This window comes from Ochotona princeps, chromosome 23 (genome assembly GCF_030435755.1).
Source record: "Ochotona princeps isolate mOchPri1 chromosome 23, mOchPri1.hap1, whole genome shotgun sequence".
Classification (NCBI taxonomy): domain Eukaryota; kingdom Metazoa; phylum Chordata; class Mammalia; order Lagomorpha; family Ochotonidae; genus Ochotona; species Ochotona princeps.
Genome location: NC_080854.1, coordinates 37281692 through 37298654, shown reverse-complemented (window position 1 = coordinate 37298654; position 16963 = coordinate 37281692). Strand labels below are relative to the sequence as shown.

Here is a 16963-nt window from a genome sequence, read left to right as displayed (position 1 = left end):
CACTTTCTTGATACGCTTGGGGGGGTTGCCTTAATTGGTCTGGGAAATGAGTGCTCACTCCTGGAACAATCACCTTTCAGGAGACCCACGTGGAAGAGTACACCGACTCCAGCGAGGACGACTCAGCCCCGCCTAGAACTGGCAGCGAGGCTGTCTCAGATGACTCAGCTGAATCACGGGATTGCTTTGGCTTACCCAGGAGAAGCATGGGAAGTGGCACGTGGGACGAGAAGCCCGAAGCACATGAGTGTGTGCAAGCCCTGAACACAGGGCAAGTTTACCAAGTGAGAACTGCCGGACTTGAGGCTTTGGCAGCAGCACCAAGAGGTCCTCCAGACACAGGCTCGGCAAGCAGGGCCGTGTCCTCCGAGGCCGCGGGCAGGAGGGAAAGGGATGCTTCCAGAGAGGCTGGAGCACAGGGGGAGGTCAGGGAACTGGACAAGTCTGTGCAGACGGAGGAGCCTGTCCCCAGGTCCGCCAGGGCTGTGTGGCTGGAGGAGCTCTGTGGCAGCCCAGAGCGAGAGAAGGAAGTTGACAGTGGGCAGGCAGCCTCGTGTTACTCCGCCCTGGGCAAGAGGTCGCTGAAAGAACTCCTGGAGGCGGAACCAGCAACCCGCTTCTCGAAAGTGATAGAATGCCCCAAATCAGAATCTGCTAAGTGGGCGGTGACTGAAGACGTGGCTTGTGTGTCAGACTCCGCGGCCGTTTCTGACCGCACTCGGAGCCCGTCTGGAGAAGCGGCGAAGGCCGCAGGTGTGCAAGGCTCCGAGGCCAGCGCCGCAGGCTCCAGGGAGCACAGCGCAGGGCCTCTCGTGGAGACCCGGCGTCCCTCGCCTTCTACCTCAGCAGTGCAGTCTGTCCGCAGGAATCCCCAGGCTCGTCAGTCACCGTTTGTTAATGACACCGATGGTTCCACCAAAGTATTCCCTACCAAACTGTCTCCATCAGAACAAACATTGAAAACGAAAACTTTGAACACATTACATGTGCAGTCGGAGCCACCCAGGTGTCCTGTAGCAGGAAGTGAGCCAGAAAGCAAGCTGCATGCTCTGAGCTGTGCCTTGGGATTATCCAGTGTCAGTGGCCAGAGGCGCAGTGAGTTCGAGTGCACGGACATTAGAAAGGGCTTTCCTCACTCAGTATTTATGAAAGCAACAAAAGATGGACAGTGTGAAAGTGAAGGCCCAGGCACTGAACTCAGGCTTACAAAGTCAGATTTCACCTCAGTAATAAACTCGCGGGCTGACTCTGTCAGTAGCGCCTCTGGCTTTGCCAAGAGCGCTTCCTGGCACCACAGTGATTTGTTAAGGAGAAGTGGTGAGGAAATTCTGCCAGCTAAGCCAGAGCATGCACAAAAGATTGGCCTTCCAATACAACAGGGGAGGCCGTCCTTGCAAAACAGAGGATGCACATTTAGTCTTGAACTTGGTGGAGTAAATGCTAATCCTGTAGAATTCAAACCTGCTCCAGCTCAGTTGCCTAATCAGGTGTCCGTTATCATGAAGCAGACAAGGCCTGAAACGATTCAGAGACTTGCTAGGAGTGAGCCTCCTGCAGGGGCAGGACACAGCGACCCCGAAGACGACCCCGAAGGCAGCCGTGTGCCGCCTGGGGCACAGCGCAGTGGAGAGGGGGCGGCCATGGCGGCGCGGCTCAAGACCGTGGCGGCTGCAAGCAGCACTTCACCGCAAGTTTCTACCTCTTGGAAGAAACTGGATTTCGATTCCCCAAATGGTTCTTTCCCAGTCGAAAGTGTTGCTGGTTCCACAACCAGTCAGGTATCTTTCTCTTCTGAGCACATCCCTACCCAAAAACAGGATGTGGTGGGGGAAACAGCTGCGCAGCAAGAGGTACAAAAGCAAAGGCAGTTTCCACAGGCCCCGGATCCTGACTCCAGTGGGTTGGAAGGCAGTGGGCTGCCCCCCGCCTCTGAAGCAGCCGAGTCTGGAGGCCTTCCGAGTGAGGAAGTGCCCTGCGAAGACGCAGCGAGAGCTGGGAGCGAGGCTCTGGCTGTTGCCAGTGGTTCTCCTGACACGCCACCGAATGCCCGCGGACTCTTGGGGGTGAAGTCGAAAACCAGTGCTTTTGCTGAATGGCTGCTCCCTGCAGGCACTGCTGCTCCTTCAGCATTCTGTAGCAAGGCGGAGGAAACACAAGAAGCATCCCCAAGCAGCCTTCCTGGTCCTTTATACACTTACACGGGCATGCGGGAGAGAGGAGAGGAGGCCACGGAGGCAGAGGAGAGTGAAGCGCTGAGCTGCAGTGAGGGTGAACAGGACGCTGAAGGCCTGGTGGGGAGCACCCGGCAGGACGCCCCGGAGGCCTCCCAGGGGAGCGCGGGGTCCGCGGCCGAGGCAGGGCCCTCGGTCGACGTCGGCCGTTTGGCCTCAGCTCTGGAGGATTGCACCATAAGTACTTTCCCTGACATAGACCGACTCTCTGCGTCTGATGTCGTGATGTTTCTTGAAAGTTGTCAGTTAAAGGATTATAGTTCAGGGGACTCAGTCTCCGAATGTTCAGCCAGAGAAACCTTAAATAAAGAAATGAGCCAAGAATTAAAGCAAGACGAAATGTCAGAAGGAAGATCAAGCAAGCCACCCTGCGAAGAAGAAGCCCTTGGCACCTCTGAAGAGTGGCTTGACTCGGAAGATGACGACAACTCCCTCCAAAATCCGAGTCCACCTGCCCAGTGTTCTTTGGAGACACTGTCTGCAGTTCTCACCAAGATGGGGCAGGAGCTGCAGGTCAGCTGTGAGGACTGCCCTGGTCCTGCGGGGGCGAGGACGCCCCTACAGCACCGTGGCCTGCCCCCTGAGAGCGAGGAGGGACAAGTTGCATCTCAGGAAACAGCCAGCTCCTCCCACGCCCCAGAAGTGTCACTGGTCAGTGTGGATGCCAGAGGCAGCTCGCCTGTCGCAGACGGGCCACGGGAGCACATCCCGGGCAGGCCTGAGGGTCATCCAGGTGCGGGGGGCGAGGAGGAGGGCCTGGGCTACGCCTCTGCACCGGAGCCCGCGGCGGAGGGGGAGCCCGCGGCGGAGGGGGAGCCCGCGGCGGAGGGGGAGCCCGCGGCGGAGGGGGAGCCTGCAGCAGAGGGGGAGCCCGGTGAGGCGCAAGCAGCCTTCCAGTGTCAGATCTCCACAGTGACTTCTGAAGTCATAAGTGTGCTTATAAATAAGGACCAGAACCTGGTTATCGAGAAGGGAGCCAACTGGACCATCGTCAGCGGGGTGTCTGTCATGCCGGGTGTGGGCCAGCTCATCGTGTGTGAGGCTCCTCAGGGCGTCAGAGAGCTGGACGCCGAGCCCGCTGCAGCCGTTTCCGTGACGAAGTCCCCAGACGATCCCCCTGCGCCTCCGTGTCGGGAGCCTCGGGGGGACAGCAGCGTTTCATGTATCCAAGAAGGTGTTTCAAGCAGTGGTCAGAGCGCCAACTTTGATAAAAGCCGCTTGCGGAATAGACCTGTTAAGCCTAGCATATGGATTAGTTCTCAGATATATGATCAGACTTTCGAGAGCCAGGTTGCTGCGTCTGATCACACGTATTATAACTCAAAGCTGGAGCCATGTAGCAAAAATAGGAATCGATCCAAGATTGTGAACAAAGAAGCAGCGGGCAAGCCGGCCAAGGCTGTAGCATCAGGCAAAGCTGAAGTACGTTCAGCTGAAGTTGCTCAGTCCTGCCCAGAGGGAAGAGGTGGCGCCAGAACTGAGAGAAGCCAAGCGCAGCCTGTCCTGGCCAACGCCGATACCTCCACCCCCACCGACTGCTCTCCGGACACTCTGAGTAAAATCCGGCAGGAGGTGGGGCCGCCGCTGCCGCCGCTGCTTGCCCCCCTCGTGGCTACACCCCCAAGGGCCTGGCAGCCCCTTTCTCCTCTCATTTCCAGCTCCAGCCCCTCCTCGCCCATCTCCCCCGTCGGCCAGACTTCTCCGTCACGTGAACCCCCAGCACCTGCCGTGCCGTCCCCGTGGCTGGAAGGCCCCAGGCACCGCTCTCCTCCCTCTCCTTCTCCGTCGGCTGCATCGGCCAGCGATGGGACACCCTCGTCCCCTCTGCAGTTCTGTGCAGCGACTCCCAAGCACGCGCTTCCTGTGCCTGGCCGACTGCCAGCCTGTGCGCCCAGCCACGCCGCGGCAGGGGGCCCTCCTCAGGAGAACTCCGTGAAGGTCCTCGACACCATGTACCCGGAGCTGTCGGCCAGGGCGCGCACCCTCAGCCTCCTCAAAGGGAACATTCGGCTCACCCGGGGCGCGTCTGTGGACTCGAGCCTGCCGGGGCCTGTCGGCGCGCTGAAGGCCTTCAAGGCCATCGCGTCGGCAACGACTGCGTTTGTCAAAACTGGGAGTAGCTCTGCTGGCGACTCGAGCCGGAAGTCGAGAGGTTCAGGGACCCAGCAGGAGTCAGGTGGGAAAAGGGGATTATCCACATGCCCACTGAGGAGCGCCAAGAGACTGTGCCTGGGCAGGGGGTCCCCGGAGCCAGAGAGCAGGGTCCGCGAGAGCCTGGAGGGAAGCCGCTGTCAGGCTGAAGTTGTAAGCACAGAGGCAAGCAGTTGTGTTCCAGCTGTCAGTGCAGATTCACAGAGGCCTTTAAACCCCAAAGAGACTGTGGAGTCCCACGACAAAGCCATAGCCGAGGCACTGAGGAAAGTTGCCGAGTCGACTTTTGATCTGTTGCCTGTCATCCGTAGCCACGTGTATGTAGGAAATATCTCCAAAAAGCCTGTGATGAGAGATCAGGAGAAAGAAGTTGTTCATGAATTCAGCACAACCAAAAAGGTATGTGGTCGCCATGCTCTCCATGCTGCCCTCTTGTGAGCTGAGTGTGCGTGCGAGCCCCGCGGGGGTAGAGACACGTGCACACAAATCATTTCTGGCCAGCATTTTATAAAGCTGAAATGTAAGATGTTGGAGGTTTCATAAATTGTGTTCATCAGATAAAACGTTAACTTTATCTTTCAGGGCTAAAACTACCCATATTTATGCATGATTTTGGCATGCCTTGAGGCACTAAATGATTTCTTTCACAAGTCCAAGGTCATTTTAGCAGAAAACAAGACCCTGTGTTTTATCTGTCGGTGGCAGTAATGCAGGCCACTGTGTGAGCTCACACTTGATCGCAGAGCACAAGAAGCGTGCCTGGGACCCCCCTCCCACTCCTCGGGGCTTGCCACTTGGTGGCTGTGGTCTGCCTTGTGTCAGGTGCACGTGTATGCCCGATGGGTGCTCTGTTGCTACCGTTCGGGCTTTCACTGGGTTATCTAAGCAAGAAGGTCCACTGGCGTTTGTTTTCTCTGCAGCATTTAGCAGAGTGCTTGCTTCACTCTATCCTCTCAGAACTGAAAGTTCAGAAGGCGTCCCTGGAGCACAGCTACATCCACGCCCTGTGCAGGGTGTACGTGGGCGTCTGTCGGCAGCTCGGAGACTTGGAGCGCGCACGCTTGTTCTGCTACAGCCTGCTTAAGGAAGGTACGTGCGGGTGGCAGTGCGCTGCTGTGGAAAGTCAACTGCCGTCCTTAGCATCTGCGTGTTCCGCGTAGCGATGGCTGGGTAGCTCTTAAAATGTTAATTTTGTGCATTTACTGGAGGCCATGACTAGCTTAAGCTGTAGCTAGCAAGCCTGGTTTTCAGTAGAATTTACTTCAGTGAACACATTTATTTCCAATTACATAAAAACAGAATGGCGGTCATTCCTGCGTTTCCAGTCCTGGGTGCTGCTTTCGAACCAGATAGCGTTGATACAGACTGTGCAAAAACTTTGAAAGTAACTGACCAGGCAAACTGCTGTGCGCTCCCTGGGAAAGGCAGCTCTGACATGGACGCTGCCACTTGAATCGCTGCCTCAGCCGCAGACGGAGCCTGTGGGCGTGTCCTGCGGGTCTCTCCCTTCAGCCTCCAGCAAGGAGCAGAGGAGGCTCCGACTTCACTCCGGCCCTTAGTGTGTCTGAATCGTAAAGCCACAGGTAGCGTTTGTCCGCAGGGCCCGCTCTGGTGCGGGCGCTGCTGCTTTGCAGACAGGATAATTGTCCATGCCCATTGTCCTCAGTGTTGGGCCTGAATGCGCTCAGTCGCCTCCTGCCTCTGTATTCATCTTGTATTACTCATTTAATTCACCCGTCAGCGTGTGTGTGACACGCAGGAGTGGCATGGTGTGAGGAGCCCCTGATGTGCCCGTTGCCATCGGGGCTTGCTGTGCTTGGCAGCTCCAGATCGCCGCCTTTGCGTTGCAGTGCCTTGTCGGTCGTGACCTGCGGGGTGGATAGATTGTGTAGAAGGTAGGTCTACAGTAGTCTGGGTCAGCAAAGCTTTCCCTGTCGTAGTGACTTTTGAACCTGAAACATAAAATTGTGTAGAAAATTCACAACTGAAAAGTGAGCAAGAGACCTGTAGACAGGAAGTGACAGCAGACAAGTTCATGTTGTCTGGTTCCCAGGTATTTATAGCTGCCGGAGTCGGAACAGCCCGTAACTGCAAACCAGTGCCTGTCATCAGGCGAGCTCAAAGCATCTTGTTCTGCGGGAAACAGTTCCAGACTCCTGGACCTTGGGCAGTTCAGGACTGCTGCTCTGTGCAAGACCACGGAGGAGTCTCACGGAAGAGTCTCCCAGGCTAGCGCGCTCCAGCCTTTGTGCAGGGACAGGAGGCTGACAGCTGCTGATTGCAGTAGTGCTGGTTCTACCAATAATTGCTCGATTGTATTCTTTATAGTATTGGGGGAGAGGTACCCCCATCTTGAACAGTAAGGGCTGAGGAACGCTGAAGTCAGCAGCCCCCGGGCGTCACCACTGCTGCCTTTAGGGTGTGCGTAGCAGGAAGCTCGCGCCAGCATTGGGTACAGGCATCACACGGCCACCTTAACTGCTGTTCCAGATGCCTTCCCTGAGCCAATCTGCTTAAAGTGAATTTTAAAAAGCAGACAAGCCATATAATAGGAGAAAGGATTTATAGGAAGAGAAAATCATACAGAATTTAGAAAATGTATCTCTTCAAATAAAAAATTCTGTGAGTAATCCATACCCGTGAAAAACTCAAGGGGAAATCATTGAGGGGCTGGCGGGGGGCCTTGGGAAGGCACAGGCAACCCCAGAGCCTATGGAACCATGTCATAAAACAAAATAGAGATGTTCTACATGTTAAGATAAAATGGCCTGCAGTGACACGTAGCCAGGGAGAACGCTGGGATGGAGAAAGCCCGGCCGGAGGACTTGTGCTTTTTGTCTCTGGAGGTTTTCTTTCTTACGCAGTGTCCTGTGTTTATTTCTTTATCATATAAAGAAAGTTTGCCAATGTGGGAAACAAGAATTTCAAGTAGCTGAGACTGGAACAGCATGTGGGCACCCCCGTGCCTTGGCTGCAGCCAGCAGCAGTGTGACACACAGATTTTACTCCTGCTTTGTTTTCTTCACTTGATACGTATAAACCATATTGTTTTCTGTGTTACAGATTTTCCAGAGTCTGAGAAGCTGACTCTGTTTATTGCCAACATGTGGCAGGATGTGTTCGCGTCTCAGTCGGTGGTCTCTCAGGCGATGCAGCTGGTGGCCCGGCAGCGCGCCCGCGGAGAGGTGCTCAACTGCCTGAGGGCGTTCCTGGGCTGGGAGAAGGTGGGCTCTGCCTCCCCTCCGTCCACCAGCCTTGCCGCTCTTTGCTTCTCTGTTGAACTCAGGAACACTTTAACGTTGTTATTAACTTCATAGAGTCTGAGTTTTATACTGCTTTCTGACTGAGATCCATGGCTACGTTGAAGTGCCTGGAGGAGACCTCAGCTCTACAGCAGGCTCTTGGAGAAGCGCAGACACCGCAGCTCTGTTCTGCTGTCTCCTCGGTCTGACCAGCGTCTCTCCTGTAGATGAGATTTCTGTTCTGCATATGCTACTATCATGTCACCTTTCTGTTTTTTCTTTTATTACTAATATGTTAAGGTAACATTTAGATTGATGTTCTTGAATTTTATGTAGTGAAAATCAAGTTGACCATAGTGCACGTACATGTAAAATCAAGCTTGAAATCGGCAGTGTAGACGAGCCAGGCTCCGTTCAGCGGCAGCGGGAACCTCTGACTCAGCCACGCGCTTCCCTCTGGAAAGCCCCTGCGCCTGCCGCGCCTGCACGCTGTGGGAGCTGCAGCAGTGTGGGAGCGCATGGTGCAGCAGGCACTGGGATGGGTAGCTTTAGCATTACACACACGTGTGCAAGAAGCCAGACAGCAGGCCAGCGCTGTCTCAGTCAATTGTGTGAATTTTCAGGAAAAGCTAACAGTTCTCCAACGTTAGAAAGGTGACAGAATTTCAAGAATTATTTTCAAGTGCTTCACTTTTTCTGCTTAACTGTGTATGTATGTATGTGTTTGAATGACAGAATGACCTAGACAGGGGTAGGGGGAGATGAGAGAAGTCATCTCACTGCTGGCTCACTCCCTAAGTGGCTGCCAGGCTGAAGTCAGGAGCTGGCAGCTCTGTCCCGGTTGCTCCCATGGGGTGGAAGCGCTTGAGCCAGCTCCTGCTGCTCCCCGTGGCAGGTTGGCGGCGGGCTGGACTGGAAGTGGGCTGCTGGCGTCTCGGCTGATGTCCCCGATGGGGGATGCAGCCGTCGTAGTGGCAGGTGCACTGTGGCACTCTGCCCGTCCGTACCTCTCAGGGTATGGCCAACCCTGGTACCTTGCTGCTCTCTGCCTGATTCGATTGTGCCATCCTGCCTGTAGTTTATTTACATGATCTCTCAATTTCCATTCCATAAGCATTCTAATATACATATAGCTCCGTATTTAAAATAAAGCTGCTTCCAGTGACAATTCTTTAAAAAATTAAATGATTCTCTATCCCATGTTTGTTGAGTTCACTAACGTGAGACGTATTGTATTTGAGACTGCGTTTTTTTCCCCATTTTCTAGAATGCTTCTGTAGATGTTGGCTTCATGATTTCCAAGCTGCTTTTGACTATACAGTTATGTCCAAAAACAGAATTTCAGTCCAGTGGAACATTTGGTGAGGACTTAAATGACCAAACCTGGGAGTACGTATTTGCCATTGACCTGCTTTGTTGCCATCAGAAGTGGATTTGGACGCATGACAACATCATAAGGTAGCCATTTTGATAGCTTAGAGGAAAGTGTGTTATTGGAGTTGTAAGATAGACTCTAAGTGCTAACTTGTGATTTGAATACTTTTTGTTTAGGTATGTTAGCCAACTGAAATATCTATAGTTGTTTTTATGTGAGTGGAAGTTAATAAAATAGAACACTGTTACAATACGTGCACCGCTGTCGCACTGCCGCGTTCTGGCTTTCGGTAGTGCTGCTTTCAGCTCTGTCTTACACTCTGGGATGCACTCTCTGCCAGTACAAACGACTCTGGAAGGGAGACTGGTCCCTGGAGTCGCCATCATGTGGAACAGTGCTTCCCTGGGGAAGCACCCACGGTTAACACGCAGACAAGGAGACATCCTCAGGACTGCGAGGCCAACAGCTTTCTGCACTTGGAGATTTAACCCTGATGGTCTGAGTCATCCGCTGTTTGGAAAGAGTTACCTTCTCTGTGCCCACCTGCAGGGCACTCCCTGTGTCTCGTCTCTAGGGGAATGGGCAGAATTGTCTTTCAGATACTCTTCCTGCAGGTCTTCATTTCCTTGCGGAACCCGGGCTGAGATGAGCTGGTTCGAGGGCTTGTCCAGCCTTCAGAAACGCTCACCTGAGTGCCGCTCCGGGCGCTGAGACGCTGAGTGCAGTGCCTGGCAGCTCGCACGTCGCATGACACTCAGCTCTCCTCCCCAGCAGCGGGAACAGGAGTAGCAGCCACGCGCCCGTGGTGTCACAGGCAGAGCTGTGTTGGGAGGCTTACTGAAGTAGAGTTTTGTGTGACTGTTTTCAGCTAGAAGTTTATCTTTTTTTCTGCCTGAGCTGTGGGTTGGTTCTTGAGATTGCAGCTCTGCTCTGGTTTAGCTCTCTCCGCACCCACTGTTTTTGTTTGTTTGTGACCCTCCCAGATGACTGGACTTCTACAGGGAGCACCTGCTGGGTCCAGTGGGAATCCAGACTACCACTTCCTCATTCTGTAATAGTGGGAATGCTGTTAGGCTTCCCTGTGCAAAGCCTTCTAAAAGCAGTTAAGACAGAGTGCAGACACCAGCATGTGTGGATGTGTGTAGCTGTGTTAAGCCAGTGAGGGTACGGATAGTTCTAAAAAGTTGGAATTGTGGGCATCTGGGGTCTGTTAGATACTCAGTAGTTACCTGTCTCAATCCATTGGCATGTGGGCTTGTTTCTAAGAGCATTTTTATTGTTGAAGCAGTAAGTGGTACACACCTGTTCATGTTGTTTTATAGTAAGGAACTGTGGCCTGTGATGGATAAGTGGATAAAGTACAGGAAGGGGCACGCCAACGTTGCATATACTCCTGATGTTATTATAGCATCGATACTGAGGCTCATAGGTAAGTTGTGTTTTAAATCTTCCTTACGTCCTTGTTACAGGTTAAAATTTTTCATGTTAGTGCACATTATTTGTAATTTAACATTTGTTTCCCAAATGCAAATATTAATGCACTCAGCACGCGCTAATGAGAGCTGGAATGGGTGTGGGACAGTCAGACAGGACTGCAGACCCTCAAGTGAGTGCCAGGACTAGGGGCTGGCTGCATCAGTCTGGGCCACAACACCCTCTGGCACACATGACATCTAGGACTGGGAATAGGCCAGCTAGAGGAATCTGGGGAACCCCCTGCTAGGCTGCATCCTCTGTTGGTGAGCACAAGGGCTCAGGATGGGCCAGGCCAGGCTGGGATGCAGTACCCGTTCTCATGTGTGTGGGCTAGGTCTGAGGGTGGGCTGGGCGAGTCCACGACATGCACTGACTTAAGCAAGAGCCAGGAAAGCGACTGTGCTCAGTCCCTCACTCAGGCGCTCTCCTGAGTTCTGCTAGGTAATGCGCAGGTCGCTTGTCCTGGCAACAGATGTCCCTGGCCGGAGAGGCTGGGAGCGGTGGAGAGCTGCAGGTGCCGGGCTGCCGCGTTCTCCACGCTGCTGGCTCCCAGAGTCCTCTTGCTTGCTGCCCCAGGCATGCCTCAAGCATGTTCTTTCTCATTCTGAAACTGCCTGGCTGAAGAGCGTTCCCCTCCTGTCTATTCAGCCATCCTGATTCCCCCCAGTTGTCTTTATTCTTAATTCCAAATTTGCAGTGTCCTCATGAATGAGATTTTTATTCCCTAGGAATTGCGGCAAGGCATCTGTCAGGGCGCCTTACTGTTACTGAGTGTTGAGATGTGGATATTGCGATTGGCAGCGGTCACATATGTGACCACCTTACCAGCAGTGTGGTGGAGACTGCTCCGTGGAGTACTTGAGTTGCTCTGGATTTGTGGGAACACGGAGGAGTGTTATTGCATGTGACGTTGGCACGCTCGTTGCTTAGCAGTTGAAGCCTAGAAAGCTCATGCAGCGGGAAGGGCTTAGCACAGCCAGGACAGACTCAGTGGTGTGTAGAGTTCGATGCCTTGCCTTTGCCCCGGGACTTCATGGGGCCTGAATGGCCCACCTGGCGGGCACTGGGACCCAGAAGGAAACCTCGTCGCACAGGACAGGTGTTCCAGTGCGGATCCCAGTAGCCAGGACTTGGTGATTTTGTGCATTCTCTTGTCAAGTCTGTAGGCTTTCCTTGGGATGATCTCAGCTGTCTGGACTCTGGAAGGAGAGCCAGGCCGAGGGACTGCTGCTGGTCCCACTGCTGCACACTTGGTTCCGAGCAGGTGCTGGAGGCATTCCTGGCGAGCCTGTTGTCCATGACCTGATGGTGGCTCGCGATAGTCCTGGGTGCTCGCACTTCCAGTTGCAAGAAAGGCAGCCATTATGGCCCAGAGACCGACCTGTGAGGAATCCACATCCAACAGGTGCCCCCTCTGTCCCTGCAGTGTGAGTGCCCTCGGGAGCTGGGCTGTGCCCGTCACGGCCTCGTCTCACTGTGAGGACACGCTCTGAAGGATCATAAACCGAGGCTGCTGCTCTCTGGAGTCGCTTCCTTTTCTGTCTGCATTAAAGGGCTGTGTAGGATCATCCGGACACTTAGACAGTCATTGTGCATCGGGGATTACCTTATACTCTTGAAAGTGATTTTCTTCAGTAATCACTAATTGTATACTGAAAGTGCGCTGTGTTTTACAGCGTTCAGGGCACACAGAAGCACGAGGGAGGTTGGCATGGATAAACGCAGTAAAAGTTACTAAGGGGCCAGCATCGTGGCACAGCAAGTGAAACAGCTCCCACTGCCATATCACAAGCAGTCCAAGTCCCAGCTGGTGACACGTGGGGATGCAGTGGAGAGTGGGCCAAATGTCTGTGCTCCAGTAGCCGTGGGGGAGACCTGCATGGAGGTCCCTGGTCCTGTTTTTGGCCCGAGCCAGCCCTTCCATGACTGTAACCTAGAGGGTGAGTCAGTGGGCGGCAGCTACCCCTCCCTCTTTCCATCCAGGTGTCTCTGTGTATCTTTCTCTATGCACTCTTTCAAATAAATATTTTTGAAAAAACAAAGTTAAGTGTTCTGTGCCTTGGTTTCCTCATATTCAACATAGAGATGAGGCTGTTGGACTGGCCTCACGTGATAACCCGTAGCACATTCACAGTACTGAGAGATAACATAAGTACAGAAAGGAACATGGATCTAACATGGACATGGAAACACACCTAGACTGTGCTCCACAGTGTCTGTCCTGCTTAGGGAAACAGTCAGAAGAGCAGGAAGACTTTGCAGGATTCTCCTTTGGAGCAAGCTTGCATCCACGGCAGGTGCTTTGATGTGAAGGAAGGATCCGGACACGGACTAGAGGAAAGACGCCCCATGGTTGCTTTAGCTGTTCTTAGACGAAATCAGCTCCTTCGGCTGCACGTGGCTGGCAGTGGGGCGGGAGCTCTGTCGGAGCCGCACAGGACCTTGGATTTGATCTGTTAGCCTGACAGAGCCAGTTCCCACTTGTCCTGCTGAAAGGAACCGCACTTGTTGAGTAGCTGCTTCCCCGGAAGAGCAGCTCAGTGTACTGCCTGAGTGGGGCACCGATGCCTGGGCAGCTCCCCGTCGCTGTTCGTGGACAAACGGCGCTTGTTACTGTCTAGCCAGGCCTCACCAAAGTTCATTTTAGTTTAGGACTTTATTACAGTACATAATGTTATGTGAAAAAAAAATCGACAATGCGCCTGAGATTACTTCCATGTTCTGTTTTGCTTCTCAGGGCGTTTGGGCCAGTTGGGCTTGAAGGAAGGATTTCCATCTGCTGTGAAAAACATTAGTTCGGTTATTGGGATGTTCATACAGCACGCTCAGGATGAAGGTAACACTCTTTATTAAGATGAGTTATAAACCATCTGCATTTCTCTTGTTAAGTGCTCTGTGCCACGCCCTGAACTGTGCCTTGTAGGTTGGCCATGTGAAGCAGCATGCTCACTAGCGTGAGGGTCCCACTCACCCTGGCGTGGCATCTGGTAGAACCGTCTGACAGGCTTGGGAATCTGCATCTTCTTAAATCCCGTATCTCAGAGCAAGTCTCAGAGATGGCGACGGGGCCGGAGCCGTCACAGGCACCCCGTGTCCTGCCCAGCACCCAGCCGGCCAGGGAGCAGGGCAGCGGGGCCGGAGCCGTCACAGGCACCCCGTGTCCTCCCCAGCACCCAGCCGGCCAGGGAGCAGGGCATTGGGGCCGGAGCCGTCACAGGCACCCTGTGTCCTCCCCAGCACCCAGCCGGCCAGGGAGCAGGGCAGTGGGGCCGGAGCCGTCACAGGCACCCTGTGTCCTCCCCAGCACCCAGCCGGCCAGGGAGCAGGGCAGTGGGGTCGGAGCCGTCACAGGCACCCTGTGTCCTCCCCAGCACCCAGCCGGCCAGGGAGCAGGGCAGCGGGGCCGGAGCTGTGCAGACCTGCCCGGTGTCAGCACAGCAAGGGGGTGGGGCTGGAGCCATGCACACCTGCCATGTGCTGTCACAGGCACCCCACAGCACCCCCAGGTAGGGGACTGGGGCTGAAGCCTTGCACGCCTGCCCTGAGCCGTCAGAGCCCCCCCAGCATCCCGGGAGGAGGGCGATAGCAGAGCTGCCCTGAGGTTCCTCCTCCGCTTTATAAATGTACACGTTTGTTGTGTAGGGTTCTGATTTTACATTTAGTTCTCCCTGCCAACAAAAATACTCTGTATTTGAATTTTATTATGGTAATTGACAGCCTTAAAATTTTGAATAATGAATGTTTTCTTACCTGTTGACCGATGTGAAAATTTGTTTCAGATATTCCGTGGGGTGTTCAGTTAGCAGCTGTATATGCACTTTGCGACCTGAGTCCCAGCAATCCAGCGGAAATTTCCAAGATCCTGGAAGCCTGGCGGAGGAAGACTTCTAGGAGCATCCCGTCCGCCGTGAGCAGCTACCTGGAGGAAGTCGGTTCCCTGAGTGCCGAGGGGCGCGGCTGACCGGGCGGTGGCTGCGGCTGCGGAAGTGCCTTTCCTTGCTGTGTAGATGGATCTCGGACTCGGCTTTCCCAGTGTAGACTGAGACCCGGAAACGGAGGACCCAAGGCAGACAGCTGGCAGGAGGCACTCCTGGTTGGTTGGGAGGAGACAGGAGACAGTGGCTCGCCCAGTTTCTCCATAAGTGCTTTTCATGTACGGCTGTTTTGATTCTGTGGTGTGTGGATTGTATTGGGTCTTGGTCAAACAAAAAACTTGAATTCAGCCCTTTTTGTGCTGCAGAAATGTCCGGTTAGTGGCTTTCACAGTTGGCTGGTTATTTTATAATGAACTTAAACGGTATAAGCTCGAGATTCAGTTCTTGAGCTCTTCTCGGGCTTTGTGTGCAGAAGGGAACCATTAGTTGGCTAGCAAAGATCCAGAAGAGTCCTCCGCTGTCTCACTGGCAATGGGCAGTGGCGTGGCGTGGCGTGGCGTGGCGCTGCCCACGCGTGGCGCATAACCGGCAGGGCGGCATGTGCAGTGCAGAGTCCTTAGCACACGGGCGCGTGCCGCGTCTTGCCCTGTCCCAGAGCCCCCTGCAGATATCTAGCAGTGGAAGAACAGATTGCGGAGGGCGGAGTCAGCGCGTGGGCCCCGCGTGAGACCCGCGTGGGCCCCGCGGCGCTAGTGCTCGGAGCTCTGCCCGTACCTAAGGACAACAGTGCTATGATGTGTCTCACATTTGGTGATGTTCCACTTTCGGAATTTTAGTCTTTGTACATAGAAAATGGGTTTAATAACTTGCCGTGATTCTGATTTGTCTTATATTCATCATTTCTTAAAACTCTTGTATGTGTTTTTTATAATAAAAAAAGTAAAACTAAGCCGTGTGCATTTTTTGCGTGGTGAGAGGCGCGGCCCCGGTGTCGTCCGGCTGCCTGGCGTGCTCGGCTGCTCCGCGGCTCTGAGGAGCCAGCTGCCCTTGGGCGATTCCAGCTGCAGGAGAGCAGAGTTCTCTGAGATCCACTCACAACTGTTGTCCTTTAAAAAGTGACGCTTGGTAAGCTTGGTGCTTGCTGGCGTAACCAGAACAGGTGTCGCGCATCGCCCGTTCGGATGCTGAAGGAGCCTTCTCGCGGGCCGGCGTCTCCTGCTCGGCAAGGCCATGGGCGAAGAGCCTAGCCAGGGGTCCCGGTCCCCAAGTCAGCGCCGAAGGCCAGGCAGCCAGTCCCCGACAATCCTGCTTGGGTTTCGAAGGCCTGGAGGCAGGGAGCAGCACGGGCCTGCCTAGTGCTGCTGGGAGGCTGCTGTGGCCACCAGGTGGGGTCGCGCTGCCCGAGCTGGGTTGGACAGGTCGCCGGGGAGCACCCACGTCTGTCCCTTGAGATCACAGGGGCTGTGCTAGAGATGACTGGGCAGACTCAGTAGCTGGAGGCAAGAGGAGCGGCTGCATGTCAGCAGGTGGATGGACTGGCATTAGCTGGTGCTGGACGCAGCGCTGCCTTGGTGCAGTGGACCTGAGACAGGGCTCAGTGACCGATGCACAGCTTTGGTGGGACAAACTGCAGGTCACTTGATACCCTTCTGGGCCTTGGCAGCTGTGACACATGCAAGAGGGTTGTCAGGAGACTAGGCAAAAACTCTGAGGGGCTGGGCAAAGCTTTGGAGCTGGTGGTGTGTGAAGCTGCCAAAAGCCATGTGCCAGGCAGGTGTCTGGCACAGCGGTGAGGCCCCATTGGGAACTCGTGCAACCTGTTTCTGAGTGTCCACCTCGGCTCCTGGTGCCAGCTTCCTGCTGATGCACCCTGGGAGGCAGCGAGGGATGGCTCTGGGAGGGGCCCCACCCCAGCCACACGGAAGACCTCGGTGCGACTGCGGCTCTGTGCAGCACCGAGTCCTGAGTACCAGGGAGTGTTTGGGTGAGTAGGACAGCCAAGATCTCTGCATTTCCAATAAATGGGTAAGTAAATATAAAAAACCAAATTGGTGTATGTTCACCTGTGGAGAATCCTAGTTTCTCTGGTCTGAGGTGGGAGAGCGAGGGGCAGAGGGCACGTGGGCAGGACGTCAGACAGTGGGGGCCGTGAGGTCAGGCGTGGCAGCTCTGGGGGCACCAGAGGCTGCTGAGCAGTGCCCATGGACAGAGATGGCATGGAGTCGCGCAGGGCAAGACACGGAGGGGGTGAGGAGAGCAGGTGCAGCTGCTGGCGTCTGAGTGGGGCGCTGCGTTTTCCACTCCTCACTGACACCAGTGCGAACTCTCGGTTGTGCGTCTGGCCACCACCACGCTGTGGGTTTACTTGCCCTGTCCATGCCACTGTGCGCTATGATCGAACAGGGAACAGCCCTGAAGTGGCCCTTGATGCATTGTCCCCTCCAACGTTCAGCTTTTGTTCATTTCTGTAAGCCAAACAGGATGTTATTGCATTAAATGAAGTGGAAAAACAAAAACGCATGAACACTCAAAGCTGGAACTGGGTGGGACTTTGGAATGGCTGTCTGCACACAGGCACAGGAGCCTCTGCTGGGTGCCCTGAGCTCTGGCGAG

At 54.5% G+C, this 16963-nt stretch overlaps 1 protein-coding gene across 1 annotated transcript in view; it reads left to right on the top strand.

The window, feature by feature from the left end:
* Positions 1-14586, top strand: part of ICE1 (interactor of little elongation complex ELL subunit 1) — a 46274-nt gene extending 31688 nt beyond the window's left edge. The window contains exons 13-19 of the mRNA XM_058680097.1: positions 81-4781; positions 5303-5471; positions 7446-7606; positions 8892-9082; positions 10322-10428; positions 13213-13311; positions 14255-14586. Coding sequence (XP_058536080.1) covers positions 81-4781; positions 5303-5471; positions 7446-7606; positions 8892-9082; positions 10322-10428; positions 13213-13311; positions 14255-14436 — 5610 coding nt within the window. The 3' untranslated portion in view covers positions 14437-14586. The remainder of the gene's footprint in view (positions 1-80; positions 4782-5302; positions 5472-7445; positions 7607-8891; positions 9083-10321; positions 10429-13212; positions 13312-14254) is intronic.
* Positions 14587-16963: the final 2377 nt, after the last annotated feature.